General features: G+C 43.9%; 1 protein-coding gene across 3 annotated transcripts in view; it reads left to right on the plus strand.

Moving 5' to 3' along the window:
* Positions 1 to 19,323, plus strand: part of Ipk1 (Inositol phosphate kinase 1) — a 75,201-nt gene extending 55,878 nt beyond the window's left edge. For all 3 annotated transcript variants that reach the window (XM_071796276.1, XM_071796275.1, XM_071796279.1), the window contains 6 exons: positions 7,713 to 7,917; positions 16,875 to 17,080; positions 17,180 to 17,605; positions 17,690 to 17,899; positions 17,992 to 18,365; positions 18,792 to 19,323. In XM_071796276.1, the coding sequence (XP_071652377.1) occupies positions 7,713 to 7,917; positions 16,875 to 17,080; positions 17,180 to 17,605; positions 17,690 to 17,899; positions 17,992 to 18,365; positions 18,792 to 18,987 (1,617 nt within the window). In that variant the 3' untranslated portion in view covers positions 18,988 to 19,323. The remainder of the gene's footprint in view (positions 1 to 7,712; positions 7,918 to 16,874; positions 17,081 to 17,179; positions 17,606 to 17,689; positions 17,900 to 17,991; positions 18,366 to 18,791) is intronic.
* The last annotated feature ends 103 nt before the right edge of the window (positions 19,324 to 19,426 follow it).

Below are 19,426 nucleotides of genomic sequence, written 5' to 3' on the forward strand. Positions count from 1 at the left end.
CTTCACACAAAATTCCCAGGTTATCGTCGCGCGATAATAACTTCGCAAGAACGGCCTCGAATACAGTTCGAGGAAAAACACGTTGATTGTTAATAACGCAATTATTGTAAAAAAAGATGATTGAGATTCTCGCGTTCGTGTTGTTGCGTGATTCCGCATCGCGAACATTTCCGACGAGGAAAAATCTATTGCAACACGAAGAAATAAGAAATCTGTAGACAATGAGATACGCAAGAAACACGGAACAGTCTGTACGAAACACCCTAATTTCTACACGCGTGGTGCGCGTGGTACTTTTCTGACACACCCTGTAATTAGCGAATAATTAATAACTGCGTGACCAATCGGGAAATGTGTTTTAATAATTGTACGTATACGAAACAATTGTGCCTCTACGTGGCAGGAAGGGACGGTCTCGCGTGTGCGTAGCCGCGTGTTTCTTCAGGACGCGGACAAACGATCCATAAGCATAAATAATTTTGTTTAATTGCCCACGACGCGACGCGACGTCCACGCCGACCGCGCTCTCTTATCTCGGCCGTTTATTTATGCTGATCGCGTCGTCGTCGTCGTCGTCGTCGTCGCAGGAAATGAATTTTTTTCCATTTTGCGCGTCTCCTCAGGTGCGCATTTCGAGGGATCGGATACGGTCGTATCGCGATACGCCGAGCGAACGTGCCCGTCGTTTCCATCCGATCCATCGAGGACTTTATCGCGGATCGATAATAATCGTATATAAGCGTGTATCTGTGCAAGTGTGTATATGCTCTCAACTTCTATGACCTGGACTGAATTACCGTTATCGTATGTTGCGATGGACACGCAGAATCTCTCGAAAAATCATAATTACTATATCGGAAAGAGCGCGAGATCATATCGGAAATTATGCCACGGATAGATTACAGTTTATGCGATTCTTATTTTCTCTCATTTGTCTTTACTTATATATATTTATATATCGCAAACCTTTGGTACCCAGATCAAATTTTAAGCAGAAAATTGAGCGTTTTAGCAGCACCTGGGCGGATTAGACGCTCGTATAATGCTGATAACGTACCGATTAAATTTCTACTACGTGATTTGTCCTGCCAAACAACGAACGATACCTCATCTCATGTCACGCGGTCGCCGCGCACGTCGATGACAGCGTGCACTCGTACTAACAGCGTAACTCCGGATCTTCATTTCGCATCGTCGGCGTCGGCCGTTACCTCGTTGCGCTCGTCGACGAGTTTGTCGAACTTGCATACGGTCAGCTCCGTTCGCGGCTGATTGGGCAGATAAAAAAAAAGTGGATTGGAGCTGTTCTTTCGGATACTTGTCGATATCTCTAAAGTATATCAATGATATCGGCAGTATCGAGAAAATGTATCAGTATGCTGGTCACGTTGTATTAAAAATTTCAAAGCATGGAATTCTCCACTGAATAAGCATTAAATAAGCATAAGAGCATCGATAATCGCAAATTTGTCTGGTTCGCGGTGGTAGGATGTACCGACTTCTTCTCCTTCTCCTCCTCCTTTTCTTCCTCTTTGTTTTCTTTCCTCCCTTTCGTCACGTATTTCCTCTTCACGTAGCGACCTTAACCTGCGCGTTGAGTCATCCTCGCCGTGGGTTTATAATTTTATTACGTGACTCGGCTGCATCGACTTCGAGGGACTATCGGCGCTGCGAAGGGAGGACGAACGTCGAATGGAAAAACTTACGATCGCCGTGAGTACGCTTCGAGACTCGAGACTCGAGACTCCGAGACTTCAGTCTTCGGAACGCTTAGCATTCCAATACTGTTTATAAATAAAAGTTCAATGCGCATTTTTTCGTCTCTTCAATTCTCGATGACTTTCGATTTGATACGTCTATCGACGATCCTTCGGTTCTCGTGATTCTCGGAAGGAGAGTTCTTAGGATACATTTTGTCGTGCTGGCTGTCGCTCGCACGTATTGGTATCAGGCGGAGAGTAAATTAAGTCGTTAACCGCGACACACCAGCTGCGCGGGAGCAAAACGTCGTTACCCCATTGATATACCCGCGAACGTTTCGTTATCTTCCTGCGCGCCGCCGCGCCGCGCCGCGTTTATCGGCATCAACGGCTTTACGACGGGCTCTAACGAGTCCGTGTGTTTGAATCGTTCTTCTTCCAACCCAACCTAGCACAATGTTAGTAACCTGGTTTCGAGATGGCGATAACCGTTCTGCTCGATACCCGACCGCGATACGTGCCACGTACGACCAGTTTTCCTAGTAATGGCGAAGGATTTCTCCCCCAGCGTGTCTCTCGTTGAACTATGCGAGGAGGGGATTCAGGGCGCAAAGCGCGAATGTATAATTGAAATTTAGACGAGGCTTTTGAGGCAGCCTCGGCAAGAGCATTACGAAGGCTCATTCATCAGCGTGAGGCGACTCATCGTTGGTGACGTTGGCAGACTGCGAGTTTCGAGAACTTTGATCACGCGAGGTACGCGACTTCGATCCGATCCGATGCGATGCCCTTCTCCCGCACGATGCCGTTCGACGTTCGTTGAATCACATCTCGATTATCTCAGATATTCTTCGTGATCACAGGGATTACGCTATTTTCTAAGTGCATGCCGATAGCGACGTCTCATTGATGGTTATACACACGGCCAATGATATATCCTGGACGACTAGCATGGGCCTTGACGTTACCACAATCGGTATTTGTTTCGCGAAACGCTGTTTTCTGTCTGCATAATCGCGTACGCAATCGTCGTAGCCTCTAATCAGCCAGAAATTGCAGTTCGATACGGCTGCGTGCGTATGACGAATTATCGTCGCGCCATTAACGATGTAGAACCAAATGGAAGTAGATGGAAGGATTATTCAATTCGAGCTTTACTGTCAGCTGAAGGAAACTATAGGTAACGGCAGCGGAGGGTCGGGCAATGTTTGATATTCAACCGTCGCGATGTGATCGGGGATTGGGGTCGATAGAACGTATCGATCGGATGTAAAACCACTCGCGAGCCGCGAGTCCTGCTCTTCCCATCCGCTCGTAATAACCGTTCGGCCTGTCACCCGGAGCCGTTCCCCGCGTCTCGCTCTTCAAGGTACGGATAATTGCGCGCGGCCTATCTCTGCCTAATCAGTCATAGATCGCGGGCCGATGCGCGCGTGCACACGGCTCCGCAGTCCGCACCAGCGATCGTCACGCCGCGCCATTGGACGTGTTGCAGCTCGCCCGGAGGGAAGACGGGAAGAGGATTCGGGGGTGGGAGCGAGCAAAAGGATAGAAAGGGAAGAAAAGGGTGTACAGGCGGAAGAGGGAGCGAGTGGGACGCGGTAGTGAGTAACCGCGAAGCGGAGTCTCCTCGCGCGCGCGAGAGGGAGATAGAGAGAAAGAGAAGAGAGGCGCTTATGGGAGAGCGGGTCAAAGAGAGAGAAAGAGGGACCATTAACCGTTGGCCGTTGACCCCCCGGTTGACGCGGCGGGGATGTACGGGCGGGTGGCGGGTGGTGGAAGAAAGGAGGGCACTGAAGTGGGGACCGGCCGACCGATCGATCCTCCGCGCGCCTCAGAACTCAGAACTGTGCTGGCGATCGCCAGGTGATGAATGGTCGGACGTCGATCGATGGATGGCTTCGGAGCGATTTGCAATTAATACGCTTCCACGGTTCTTCCGAGAGTTCCGGGGGTCGTCGACCCTTACCTATCTATGTGTCCACTGGACAGTCGCGGTATGAAACTCTCCGAGAAGATTAATCGTTTATTTTCGTCCTCTCTTTGTTCCAGTGGGATCTTTCTCGATAATAAACATCGCCGTTCAATCTTTGTTATTACCTTCTCTTGATATCGTTGCTTCATGCGAGAACGCAGGTTGAAATCACTCTTCATCCGTGCTAAACGCTCTACCGTTTAGAAAAACGAGACGATATCGAGATATCGTCGCTGAAATACGGTCTCGATTTATTCACGGGGAGATTGGTAACCGGGACCGCCGATATTACCCGCGTTTAACCGCGAAACTCGTCGCGGCGCGACATTTTCGGCGGGGAATTAACGCGCTCGCGCGCATTATGCAGTAGCTCCAGGCGCGACGTCGTTCCAGCGTTGTTGAGGTTTCCGCGTGATTCCGTGTCCGATCTGTCGCGAGCGGGCGGGAACGGGTCATGTTGAATTTAATGAGATCGCGCGCTGGACACGGTTCGCCGAAGCGGGCATCCGGTCTCTCCTTCTCCCTTTCTCCCTTCCACCCTGTCTCTCTCTCTCTCTCTCTCTCTCTCTCTCTCTCTCTCTCTCTCTCGTTGCGCTGAATCGAAACGAATCGGCGTCGATATCGATTTCCTGCTCTGTTTCTATGTTTGGACACCCTTTTCGTTCGTGTGCTCCAACGAGTGCGCGAGTTCCGATCTAATCTGGACTCTCGCGACAGCAGTTACGTCACTTTTACAATGTGTTTGTGCAGTACCCGCGTTTGTACAACGGGAGATAGTTGACAAGGGTATCCTCAGAAAGCGCTGAAAGCCGCGCATTGAGAGCGTATCGAATGCGATACACTGTGTATACATTTACAGGCTTGACCCGATAGTACGGCGCGTTATCCTTATCGGACTCATACATGGTTATTCGACTTGGTTACATTGCGTTGCGTAAAAAAAAGATGTTATTTAGTCTCGGGGTCACTCGTACGTAGATTAACTATTAAAAACTACTCGCGTAGAAACATTACAACAGTAGGCAGCTTAATGTAAGCGGCAGTCACGTCGAGCGTTTCAACGAGGTCGAAACGCGCCTCGTGATCTTCTGTTTAATTTCGCTTACGCAACTGTAGAAGCGATTAGCATTTTTTGCTGTGCTTCGTCCCGGTCGAGATGTTGTTCTACTATAGGCAATTAATTTAATTCGCGTTACGGATCGTTTGCTATTCAATCTTTATATAGCGCCGTGCGTCGTGAATCTATCACTGGCAAGGATAAGCCGTCAATTATTGTCAAAAAACCGAAACTGCAAGAAATCAATATCACATTTCTTCTCGATATTTTTCTGTTCTATTTTTGAATACGCGGTCATTAACATTAATAGCAATGTGTGACATTATAAAACAAATTGCATTCTAACACGATTAGCCTCTGGCACCATTTAAATTTATATAATTTTATTATTTGAACGAATTTCAATTTAAATATTAATTCATCCAGTATTTTTAGATATGCCGTAATCGCATGTATTTTCTCCGCGTGGAGATACTTTTGTTGGCAGACCTCGCACGAAAAAAAACGACGCACGCAGGCAGGTATATACAGCCGCATTAATAGACGTGACGCATGAAAAACTTGCAGCCACGTCAGCCGGCTTAGCCTATATATCGATTGGCGGTTCACGTTGGGTCACACGCTCTTGAGAGATTTGCCGAGAGGCGCGAGAAATTGAACGTTCTAAATTGTATTGTGTATTTTCACGCGGACGCGCTAAACGCATGTGAATTATGACGGCGAATGTCGTTGTAAAACAATGCCGCATGTAATATGCAGCATGCGCGCATGTTAAAAAGCTTAAGCGTTGCTCTGTTTAACATGCTTTCCTGACAGTCATATATTAACGGCGTTGCCTATCCTATAAGATCCTTCATCGACTTAGATTAATTAAATACGTATATTATTCCTACGTAATTTATGTGCGTAAAGCGTTCGTGTTTTCCTCATATTTCCTCGCAACAACTGCTACTTGCTGAATGTTACTGAACGACTGAAACTCGATAGAAGATGGCTCAATAATTTCGTATATTCCGAGAATTCTCGATTTTCTGATGTTCCGTTATCTCTCTAAAAATTATTATTATTTTTACTTCAATATTTATGGAAGAGATAATCATTTTTATCACAACTTATATTTACCTTTATATTGCATTATGTCATACATAAATGTCTTCTGACAGATATTGTGCTATAATTGAAATTCATAGACTTCAAGATATAAATCTGTCACTAACGGGAGCAACGAACAGTTGACTCTTTCGATGTATTTAACAACTTTTGCAACAGCTCGTCTATATATATTTCCATCCAATATTTACGTCACCGTTTTTTTTTTTTTTTTTTTGCAACAATTATACATCGACATGCTCACCTCTGAAGATCGCGGCTGTAATCGAATCATCAATAGTTCGCGCGAATATCGTGGCGAACGGTCAGCAAAGTGGAACGCGTAGCAACTGCCCGTACATGATTATTGGGCTAACGGGCGATCGAGCGTTCATCTCCTGTCTTTTTGCATGACAAAACGTCGGCCGGCGAGTAGTACAGCCGGTTTCCTGTAGGTATAGAAGACCGGCGCGCCCTAGTAATTAATGTCGTCGTTTATTGCGATACTTTAAGAGTGATTAGAGCCCGTCCCGAAAATCGCAGCGAGTCACCAAACGAAACATCGATCTGGCCTCAGCCGCTGGACAATCATTTTCAACGTTGGTGGACTGTCCGAAGTAACGTGGATCAATTCGTTCGGGAAAGCGACAAAATCCGATTTTCACGGGTTCGATACTCATCTAGAATCGTAATTAGGACGCGATCGTAGATCGAAATCGTAAAAACGGACGCAAGGTGCCGGAACGATGGCGCTTAGTCATCGCTCGTTTTTTCCATGTAAGATTACCAAATTCGACATGGTTCGCGATATTTGTCGATAGCCGTGATCGAGCGTGTCGACCGCCGCGCGCCGTGCCGAAAATCACAGCGCATAATGCGCCACGCTTGTTAAATAACGGTTACATTCGCCTGCTTGACCAAACCTTACGAAATTGTTGCGAGTAATGACTGCCTTTCGAAATCCCGAATAAGATTCGATGACGGACGGTTTCGTGTTGTAATAAAAATGTTGCATTTGGAAGGATCTGGCACCGTGGACCTTTTCAGAAATATCAATAACATATGTATTTTATTATTACATTATTAATTGTTTTACGCGTTCCGTCCAAGAGGCTCCGGATTGTCTAAACGTCTAAAGAATACAAAATGTTCTCGAATTTCGAATTATCGGCATTTCTCTCATTTGGAGAGTGTGAAAAGATACATATAATGTAGTGGACGAGAGAACGAGAAAAGCTTAAAAAAGGGACGATTACTCAAATATCGTCACTTTAATACTTGTCGTGGTGCAAAAATTAGAGAACCCGCGGGCGAATTAAGTTTCAGAGAGTGTCCTAAAACCTTGGCTTCGTTCATCGATTAATATGCGTTCGTAAAAGCCGTGACGAAGTCGAGCATGCCTGGAAACAACGGACGAGAGCGGCTTGGCCGTTATCTTTAACCCGAGAATTTTTCATAAAGTCGACCTACATACTCGCCGGCTGCGGTGTCGCCAGGTTGGGAGGACGTGATCTGCTCCTGATAACGCGAGGAGCCACCTTACATACTTACAAGCGGGATCGCATAGAAAATGCGGGGTCGTTTAATTTGTTCAGACAGACCGAGACCGCCAACGGAAGGAAAATAGATATACGAACGCACTATTGTCCACCTTGAATCTTTTTTTTACGCTCACGCGATTTTCTTCCTACGTATGACTTTATAAATAGAATGTAATTTTGCACGCGCAATTGTGTTTACAGCGTAAGGATGTCGAAATTAAATTATTCAATATTACACGCTGTATACTTATAATTAGTATTCCCATTCGATGTTTGTCAAAAGATAAAGCGTTTCAAGATACGCGATCGACGTTGTTTGGCTTTATTGGATTTATTTTTTCGTCTTTCAGGAGCACACGGTAATACGATTCCGGAAGTCGTTACCGGGCGAGGTTTCACCGGATGGCGGCAGAACACGCGTGCAGCGGGAGGTGGGGTACACCAGGAACGTGGTTTCCTGTTTTTTGGGCTCTTACGTGCAGATCCCCGAAATTGTTCGTTACGACGCGGCCGATATAGCCAAATTGTCGGACGCCGTCCGCCCTCTCCGACCAGGTAAATTGTTTTCCCACACGTCAGAGATATCGCTCTTCATCGCTCCTCGTATTTGCATAAAATATGCAGAGATTCCCACGAAATATATTGGCTTCGAAAATTGAACCGTTTCACGAGCCTTTGTGATTTTGTGTAATTAGCTGCTACTTTCGGTTTTACGCGTCTTGTTTTATTGTTTTTTTTTTGCACGCATCTAATTATCATACACACACATCCTGTATATTATATACTTTCTCCGGCAGAATATAAGTTTTCAATATTTATACGTACGCGTGCTGTTCTTTCTCGGGAAGCAAACGCGAACAGCTGCCGCGTATCGTAACTAGTTTTCGGTCGTGCCATCTTCTCATTTTTATTAAGGTAGGTAGTCGCTGAGTTATTCTTCGTCGGCGCGTACACCTGCCACCTTATTTTTCGATCGCTCCAGCCGAATAACGATCTTTCCGCGTCTGAAGCCTCCCGAGACACCGGGTTTCTCGTGCACGCGAGGAGCCTGGAGCTGAAATTTCATCGATTTCGTTGCAATATTGTGAACAACGGGCGATTCGGTTGCACCTTACTCTCGTTCTTTTTTTGTCCATGCCATGCAATCGATCGCATCGGGTTACGATATTACAGATGTACGGAGCGTCTGTAAAAAGAGAACTGTTCATCTCAATTATTCGAATCACGTGGTCGATATCGGACGCTAATGGACAGATCGTCGCTAAGCTCGGCGACTTTAATCAACTTTTGAATTCGCAAATTCAATTGTTCTCGCAAATATAAGCACAGTCAGCGCAACTATTCTCGTCGTTGCAGAATCCACGTCGGACAGCTATTAAGTACAGCAAAAATATTACCCGCGATAAATGTTACAATGCCGTCGTGTTACAGAGATTGTTATAAAAATTTCTTGTTTTTTGATTTATATATTTTTACGCTTATGATAATGCGATGTTCGATTGACGTACGTTTCTCTATATTCGCATTCGAAATCGCGAGATTTTAATAACGTTTTACAGCCGAGATTTAACCTGTTGTATTAAATCGCGAAGAATTAGATATCATTCTCGCCGTTAATAGTCAACGGCGATAATTATATTGATATTTTATCTCGACGGCTTTCTAACTCGAAGTCTCGCTTCGCCGCGAAGCGACCGATGCAGTAGGTAGGTAGGTACACAGAAAACGGTTTCTTCCCCTTCGAGAGCAATCTACGGTAAAATGTGCCATATCCATCGCTTCTGCGTCTATATACTCGTGCGCGACCAACCATATATTTGCCCACGAATCTTTGCGCGTTAATAACATTTACCGTCGTATCGGAACGAAACGATCAGCGCGATGCATTCCATTTCTCGAGAGTTAATTAAGCAAGTTCTCGAGAAGCAACGGACGCGGCTTTCCCACCGAGCGACGCGATACCGGCGCGTCGATCGATAGTAAACTCATTTACAATTAACTTATAATTCAGCCAAATGTCGCGGGCTTCGACCGGCGCGACGGCGACGGTGACTGGTGCTTTTCGTTCGTGCTGGGAAATAAAGTGCTATGCGCCGCGTCCGCCTCGGCGGACTAAATTTACGACGCGCGGCTCCTGCGGGCTGTCTGCGACTCACACTCTCCGCCTGCAGCTGTGCGCTCTCAAAAAGATGACGTCGCCCGACGAGAAGCGTCCTCGAGGAGACGCTAAAGCCAGCGGTCGTCGAGTACCGTGTCATTGCTTTATCGTTTTTCGCCGCCATCCGTTTTCAAGTTCCTCGTTCCTCCTTGATGTCTCTGAGTCACACGTATCCCGCATAATCCCTGCCACTATACTTGAATCACGTTTCTTAATTTAACGTAGAGTTTTACGCGTATAGCTCGCAATTTACGGAAAAAAAAAATTTAGCGTTGCAGCGCATCTCGCTCGATACGCCGCGTTGGCCACGACGGTCATATATACGTTTCAAGCGGGACGCACGATCAATCATTCCTACGAAAAGGCCACGACTCCGTGTCCTTCGACATATCGCTCTTTCGGAAAAGCTAAAGTGAGGATTTAAATATCGTTCTCAGCGACGCACCGCGAAATCGGCCGAGAGATCATTGATCTGGACGAAGGACGAGAATCCAAAGTGTGTGTGTGTGCGCGCGCGTGAACGCGATAAATAGAATTTCATTAACGCGAATGAATCCTTCGAGAGACGCGAATGAATCCTTACCCGCTGGTTTTCGCAGTGGGCATAATAGTCGTTGTATCGTCGAGTAGGACGTCTGTAACTCTGTAAAACTATATCTCCGTCCTGTTGATTTCTCACTCGAGAAAACTTAGAATATTATGAACAGAAACTGTAAAGGTGTATTAACGAAATTTACGCGAGCTTTGTTTCGACCTCGCTATTTTCGATAATATTCTCAATCTTCGAAAAATTCGAATATTATTTGGCAAGATGTAAAAAAGACAGGTCTTTTCGATAAAGTCGGCGCGTGTACACACAGCGACGGATAACGTCAGAAAGATGCTGGCAACTGCTGCAGAGAAGCAGTTATTATAGTAATTAAAAGGGGGAAACCGTTAATAAATATTATAGGTAGAGATGGACGTCGCCGCGTCGTGCGATCATGACAGATTAAGCCGCGTGATACCAAGTAAGCTTTAATCCCTTCATAGCCTTCTTTTAACTTTTTTTAAATCTTTTTTACAGCTGTTTAACTAACAGCAGAAACTGATGGAAATTATTTTTAATTATTTTAAGTTATGCTAAACAGATTCCTCGCTACAATGTTTATCCGTAGCGTGACGATTCTTCGAATAAACACGACGTGCAACTCCTTCGGTTTACAAGCTTCTAAATTATATTTTTAGAGGACGATAAAATATTACGCTTGATTTTTCGCTGATATTTAATGCGTCGAAGGTCCTATCAGGAAAAGATATAAAACAAGATAATATATATTTTTTCTGTTTACGTTTGACTGCATAGCGAGGACTCACAATATTTGCATACATATTATATTCCTGTCTCCGTCCCGTCTTACAGTTTTCTTTCTTGCGCGAAAGGTCAAAATCAGATCATCGATGCACATGTGTATAACATTTGGCGACTGTTTTGACAGCGGTGCTTATACACTTAAAAACTGCGAGAGATTCCAGAGAGTCACGTTCGATGATTGGCGTCAATAATAAAATAACAAAGTTAATTAAATTGAAGGCATGCCAGAATAAGAAGGAGCGCTTACGTACTTGTTCGACGAGGGGAAACGACCATCTCTATCTCGCCAAGATTTTCCGACTCCCTCTGTCTCCACCTTCCATCCTGGAAGAATGCGTTTTGTTCGAGAACATTTATTACACGCGCACACAATGAAAACGCGAGATCGCGCGCGGGGATTTATTTTTGAATAATGCAGCGACGTTTATCATCCGCTATCGGCGAGAAGGAGATCCGCCCATTGTATGCAACGCGCGGTAATTTCGTTCGGTGGAACTACTTCCCTTTTCTCTTTCGGTGCGAACGCGCTCCGGGGCACGTGTCGCTCCGCGCCTTATCGGGATCCGTCGATCACCCGAGCCATCTTTACGAGATTATTTTAAAATATTAACCATCAATCCTTCCTTAATACATAGCTTTTGACGTAACATGTGGCGCAATAACGAGGATATACTGGATGAATAGAATATAAGTAATATAACGATAGAGGATAAAAATAAAGAATAAATTCGTGTTTGATTCATTCACGTTCTGTATTTTTCGCGTGGAAACGACAGAGCACGCGCGCGCGTTTGAACGTAAAACGAACACGGACGTGTTGGATAGTTGTTCAATACTCGTTTGCATACGTCCATACGTGGGCGTGGACTGCTGCCGTTGTTTACGCATAGACGTCCAGCGTCGACCGTGTCGGGTGTTTTCCACCGGATATCTGTTGGGCAGACCTTGTGAAACGGGGTCCTGCAAGAAAACCCTCGATAAGGTAGGTGGGCAGGATTTACGCGCGGCTGCATCCAGGGAGGGGCTGCTGGGAAGAGATGTTAATCAGAATACCCCGTGTCCCGTGTCGCGTCACGTCGCGATCCTGCATTCACAAACACGAACGAATTAATTCCGTTCTTATATTACCCCGTATATACGTGACGACACGGAAATTAATGTGGCGCGAGAAGACTTTTCTTTGTTACGAGAAAAGTCTTGAGGAAGCTTCAAAGCTCTTTGTGCTGCAGTCGCGTTTGTGTGTGTGATCATGTCATCTTTTTATTCTCATAAGCGTCGTACATAACGGTTCTCGCTTATTGGCGTGCGGTCGGCGTATGCGTGTCAGAACGGTTTACCGAAGTTTACCAGTACAAGTTTATTATACTTACTAAATACCGGGCGGCGAGAGTTCATACTCGGTCACCGTGTCTTCATTTTCTTTTATGCATGTACGTTCCGTTTCTGCTACGTACTTTCGTTCGTTTAATAATGCCATATATTTCTTTTCTCCCTCATATGATTACGTTTATGTGTTTTTACTTTTTACTTTTCTCACTTATTTCTTCTATTTTCTCCATCTCCGCGTTCTCATATTTGTTGTTTTTTATTTATTTATTTTTTTAATTATTTTGTATTACTGGATCTTTCACGCCCTTACCGTAACTTATGTTCTTCTTAGAAATAGATACGTTAGAACGAAGTAAACTGATATGTTATTATCAAATTCTGTACGTGAGTTCACAGAACGCATATGTTTCCTTTGCGTTTCCACCACCGCGCTCACACTTATCCGGATAAACTTGTATTTATCCGTTTACACACCGGTTTACCGGCGAAAAGTCTATCCGGTCTGGTCTCCCGCGGCTGCAGATGCAACAAGTGGTCGGCCGTGCTCTTCCGCTCATCCGCTGCTTTTCTTTCCGCGGATTCGTCGATATTCTGACACGTTGGCACTTTCTCCGGCGGCTATTGGAAATAGAAGCCACCCCTGCGCCCTCCTCTACCGCTGTTGGTCGTTTCGTCGGTAAAAGTTGCTTGATTGCAAAAGGAATATGCGAGTGCGAGGGTGAACGACATCACGGCGCGCGGCTAGAAAATATATTTCGCGAGAAGCCGCGGCGGTAGCCCGCGCCGAGCGTCTGCGCTATTTCGAGAAATATCGTTAAGGAAACGCGGCTACGTACCGCGCTTCCTAACGCATAACATGTAATTTATATGAGGGAAAAGGTGTCTTTAAAAGGCAAATGTGTGATGTTTAGCGATATAACAGTTTAAACTACAACTCGTATCTAATTTATCCCTTATCGCTCGGGATGTAAAATTCAATATTCCTCGCAATTTCCATTTCGCATATCTACGCGCATCTCGAGCGTAAATAATTCAGCTGGAAATATTTTACGCGGTATTTATTCGAGTGTTCTCGATTATCGCATCGAGAATCAATTGTAATCTCCTGACAAAAAATACAGCAGAAAGTTCATCGAGACGTCACACGACATGTCAGGCATTCCTCCGATAACGTAAAAGCTCTCTCGGGGTCTGTTATTCGCCTAAGGTTATCGGGTCCGCGAACGCCTTTGCGCGCATTGTGAAATTCTCGCGCGACTGTCGATATTTTTATCCGCGTGCCGTGTTATTCGCAGGCTGGAATTGCGCTGTTATCTCCGACGATATTACGCACTCGCGCGATACGGCAGTATCGATTTCCCGCTGTAAACGTGCGTCGCTTTGCGGCACGCTCTCGTGCGTGTCATTACCGAAACCGAACGTCAAAAATACGATGTCAGCCACGCGCCAATACCGGCATGTTCACCGTCAATTTCGTCGTCGGCGAAATCCATCCGTGCGAAATGCGAAAATCGAATCACGCGTGCGTCGTCATTGTGACATTCCTCGCGGCCGCTTTCATTAAAAGTCTCTCTAATTAACGGCTCATTCGAAGAAAGGCGCTTTCTTGTCTTACCACTCGCGATATGCATGACATATACAGACGATGTAAACAAAATTTTCGAAGAAGGAGATACGCCGTCTGAAAATAACACTGTAATGTGTATGCATATTGCAACGCGTCCCCTTTCTTCCCTTTCGACGAAGTTAATATAAAAATGTTATGAGTGTCGATGTATATTTTTCGAAACGATGTTGCCTCGCGGAACTCGAATTTCTTACGATTCGATACTTGAGCGGTATAACGCAACACCGCGCCTTTAAGGCTCAGTCACAATGAGAAAAATAAGGAATAAGATAAAGGAATGTCACATCTCACTTCAGTACACGTACATTAAAGTGAGATGCAACATGCCTTATTCCTTATTCTTTTATCTTATTCCTTATTTTCCTCATTGTGACTGAGCCCTTATGGTTCGCGTTAACGCAAGCTGCACCTGCCGCAACCTCGTGAGATTCTCCGCTTTTTTTTTCGCTTCGATCTCGCTCACTTTCTGGAGTAGTCCTCGGTATCGTCTATTTTCGGAGATCGACCCACGTCACGCGGAATATTTTTGCAACTGGACCGCCGCGGCCGTGTCGGACGTTTATTTTGAAAGATTGAAGCGAGGAATGTGTAAACGAAGACTGTGTAAACCTATCACGGCACTGGCTACTCTCTGTATCGTCGTCGCTGCCACGGCGGGGATTATCTCCCTATGCACTCCTTTGCGATAGATCTGACATATCTAATCTAAAAAGTTTTAATTTATATCTTGCGTGCTTTTGCTTAAAGAAAATTAGATGAAACAAAATAAGATTTTAAAAATATACATAGTTCTCTATCTTTCTCCGCTTTTTTCTTTTCCTCCTCTCTCTCTCTCTCTCTCTCTCTGCCTCTCTCTTTCTCATTCCAAGTTACGTAACGAGGCATTATTAAGATTCGTAATTGTTTCATTTCCGAGCGCTACCGACCAGTTCGCCTTCCACAATGAAAAATGCAGTTAATGACGCGTTAATGATGCCGGCGCAGAAATACATAAAGTTATCTTGGCGTGAGAATATCTTGATACTATGTTTCCGCGTCGAGCGTTGATATAGTATGTTGTAATCAGTCCTCACCCGATACGGTCAACAATACTAACGTAGGCTGGAACGGACGTTAGTATATGAAGTTGAACGAAAATGGCTGGTCGGAGTAATTGACCTCTTTAGCGCGCGCGTAACGTGCACCTTAAAAAGATACAATTCACGTAATGGACGTAATTCGATGCACAAGACCATTGTCAAATGTATTATTGCACAAGCTTGTTAAGTAGACGATTTTGATATCTACATAATTTAAATAACAAAAAAAAACCACCATAAAATTACTCGATACAAATTCGGAGCAGGAGAGATAACGAGTAGCTCCGAAGAAATTACATTCGCTCGTATTAGCTGCGTGCATGCAGCTTTCTCTCCGTTGAAGAGAAAAAGGAAAGACGATCGATCCGTAACTTTGTGCATGATGCACGAAAGTCACGCGTGCTCGGCATTTAGCAAAATTACCGTACATCATTATCCTTTGACACAGACCTCTCGTTTCGCTCGACGTTCATCACGCGAAGAGAAATTTGTGCCATCAAGTTTACATGACAGCAAAATAGCTTTGTTCCAACTCTCGGATAGGCAAAAAATAAGTAGAGACCGACGAGCAAAGAGTACCTGATGATTAAATGCGTAGAATGCTTATACGGTATATTTAATATTTGACTTTAATGACGTTGGGAGAAAAAATTAATTTTCCACGTTGATTTTTCTCACAACTCGTTCCTTTCTCTTCGTTTTATTTTTCCCCGACGACCAACGAGTGTTGCAAAGCGGCATTAATTATCATTAAAGTCAAATGCATGTCGCGTCGCAATCGTATAATGTTTTTCTTAACGGGCTTATGACGCTTTCTCGTGAAACTCATAACGTCATAACTACACGGTTTGTATCCGGTCGTTAACGATTTTGAGAGATACGAGTGACTAATGGAGTACATCCACGTTGGGATACCCGCGGTTCGGATATTCCGACGAGGGATAAGCGAGATAACGAGGTAACTTCTGTTTGACGCGTTTAATTGTGGCAATATCTTACGGCCGCGTGTGTTCGACGGAGGCAAATGCGCGGAGGGAAAGTTCAGGCGTCCGCGTCCGTTCGTTAATTTATGCTACCCCCCCGATAAACGATCGTCTCGCAATCGTCGTCGGTGAGAGATTACGACGGCGCTGTTTAGACTCGTGTCGCAGAGCGCGCGCCGTAACTCCTATCTTGGGTCTTGACACCTATCGAGTACTTTTTTTCTCTAATATTAAGTGCGAACGCGACAGTTTCTCTGTAGTGTTTTTTTTTCTCGGAATGCATTGCCGCATAGAACATTTATAGTATGATTCATAGTTGGCGTTATTCTCTCATTGCCATTATTGTACGCTATCTATACATGTAATCTGTGAAAGTTCCTACGAGAAATAACGGTATGTGGGAGAAGGTGGGCGGTGTTTGAATTCTTCATTCTTCTTTTTATGACATTTGGATATCTTTTAATTGCCGAGAAAGTCGTATTTGGCCGTGTTAGTTGCCGTTAGTCACCTATCTGCCATTCATAAATCGCACTTGTTGCGATGCAAGGTCTTTAAATTACCCCGTTCTCGCGAACGAAGCGCGTTTTGTTGCGAGTGACGTAATAAGAGTCACGAATCTCTTTTCGGCATCTACATCGCTATATATTACTATATTTATGCGATTTGATCTACTATTCGCTAAAAGCACTCTCGACACCGCGGCGGCTCGCGTGACTTTCTTCTATTTCAGAATCACGTGAATCGCAAGTGTTTCGCGCCTACGCGTTGTCTGCGGTACCACCCTCCGCCGCCACAATTCCGGTGAAGGAATTTTATTTTAGAACAGTCGTTATTTTAGGACCGTACTTATATGCGCGTATGTTATCGTTACTATTATACAACAATGTTGACGTTAGCAGTCAGATAAAATTAAATTTGTTGAAAATAAGCGATGAAAATAGTACATGGGATATTTATCGTGATCGATCTTACATTGTTGCAGAGGAACGACGGCATAAGGAAATCACGGACACATACGCCACAAAGTTTCCAGATTATACGTTTTTGGATTTGCACTTGGAATCCGATCAAACCGTCTTCCGAAGCCGTTCGACTTTCTGCGTGGAGATAAAGCCGAAGCAGGGATACTTACCAAAGGCGGAGCAGAGGTTTCCTGGATGTCCGTATTGTCTCAATCAGTACGCCAAGGTATTTAATAAACATTGATTTTTAACTTTATTTTCACAAATAATAATATACAACCCAAATGTTAGATAGATGATATACTAAAAGAAAATAATTTTTTAGCTGCGGAGGAAGAGCATCACCGCTCGCAGTAATTATTGCCCGTTTGATCTGTTCTCCGGGGTGGAGACGCGTATGAAAGCTGCAATAGAAGAACTTTTGAAAGCACCGCAGAACAACTTGAAAATCTTCAAAGATGGCTTCGTCGTCTACGATCAGACGTCCTCGCTAAATGATCTAGAGAACGTGCTGGACGAGTGGTTTCGGAGTGAAGCAACGGAGAGCGGCGGACAAGCTCGCCGCGTCGACGAGTTCTGCACGTTGGTTTGTGCCGTCCTTACGCGACCTATCGCCCAAGAGCAGCTGAAACTGCCGCCCATCTCCCTTTCACGTAATTTTCTCTTTCTCGCGAATCATGTTTCAACGACATTTTGCGCCGCACCAGGCGCGGTCGCGAGAGCCGAATGGTGCCTTCGTCTCGCGGAAAAGGTAAATACTTGCATTGAAAATCATTATTTATTGAAAATAATAATCGTCGCCCTCTAACTAACTTTTATCTTTTTTATCTTGCAGAAATGCACGTTTGATGGCAGCGACCTGCCGAAGAACTCGGTGCTGGAGCGAATGTGGAATATGCAGCGCGTGTCTTACGTTAATACTACGTACATTCACAGCATTTATTCCAAGCTCGCACCGGTACTAAATGACGATATGATATACTCTGGCTTGACAAAATTAAATAAAACTTGTAATATTTTTCACGCTTTACTTGATCAACCTACGGTATGTATTTTCATACAAATGCACGTACAAAAGAAGGACGTTTTGTTGAATGGATGAATACATTAGGGAATATTTACCTCTCTCTGTTCCAGAATGCAGCCCAGAAAATGGAGACCATGAAAGAAATAGACGTTCAAACGTTTCTTAAGAGCACACGTGCACAAGAACATGATGACGATTTTAATGGAAATAGTAATGCTAGATCAGAATGTATCTTATCTGCCGACAGAACGTTTGTAAACGGCGGTCTTGTATCGCAAACAGAACGTAGTTCCAACCTAGATTCGCGCCAACCATTTTATGGAAACGAGAGTCATCCGTATGATCAAAGAACTAGCAACGATGACGACGAGCGAAAGGCAAATATGCAGATTACCGCCGAACATTTGTCAGCGTTACAAACGTACCTTTTATTTGTCACGGCCAGAGATTGTTCGATATTAATGACCTTCCGCGAACTGCATCCGTAAGTGTATTGTTCGAAACAATAGCCTTTATTTTCACTGCATGTTTAAAGTGTCGAGAATAGTGTATAAATCTTACAACAAAGGCAAAGTTGATGATAAAATTGATTTAATGCAATGATTCTATGAGAGGAAATGCGCTTTCTACGTATTCTCTATAGCCATTGTCCAAATAATATAATAGTTGCCCAATGCAGCACTTGCAGCGGATACTTTAATTATCTGATTATGATTATTTGATCGTGGATTTAATATAATTATAATTACGTCATAAAATCTACAATTCATAAATGTATAATGTGAATCATTATTTATCAGCGCCAAATGTGCAACATATGAATGATTATTATTACTTATATTAAATGTATTTCAGATAATTAGATGTGTTGTAAATAGTTGTAAAAATTATCATTTTTCTCTTTTTACAGGAAAAATGCTTCAAGAATGCCTGTGGAAAATACGATAAAACTTTCGGAGCAACATTATTTTTTAAGCAGTGTCAGAGTCTCGGATTTGGACCCGAAAAGCGTTCATTCCATCGAAAAGCATCGACAACGAGACGTGGATATTTTTGATTCTGTAATTTCTTTATTGGAAGAAGATATTCTTTTTACAAATAGATAATTATCTGAAAGAGAAAAGCGATGCTAGTAGATATAGTATTTAATATATACATTAAAGAATCTATTTAGAATAGAGGAAGTGTGTGCACTTACGTAAATAGACAAAGATAAGAGAATTAAAAAAAAAGAGACGTCTTCAAACGTGCGTGCGTATCCGAGTATCTTATGATAGTATATTGATACATGTGATACGGGTGCGTGTTGTGATATATTAGTTTAAACAGTAAGGTGAATGTTTTAGTTATCTCATATATGACATTATTATATTTGTGTCTTTCAACGTTGATTGTATAAACATGTTGTGTTATTACTTAATAAATATCTATATGAAAAATAACGAGGGTGCATACGTGCATGATATTATAGTTAATAAAAATGATTATTATGTATAACGTCGACCAAGATCGTAGAGATTATGACTTTGTAATATACTGACCAAT

Source organism: Temnothorax longispinosus, chromosome 1 (genome assembly GCF_030848805.1).
Source record: "Temnothorax longispinosus isolate EJ_2023e chromosome 1, Tlon_JGU_v1, whole genome shotgun sequence".
Taxonomy (NCBI): Eukaryota; Metazoa; Arthropoda; class Insecta; order Hymenoptera; family Formicidae; genus Temnothorax; species Temnothorax longispinosus.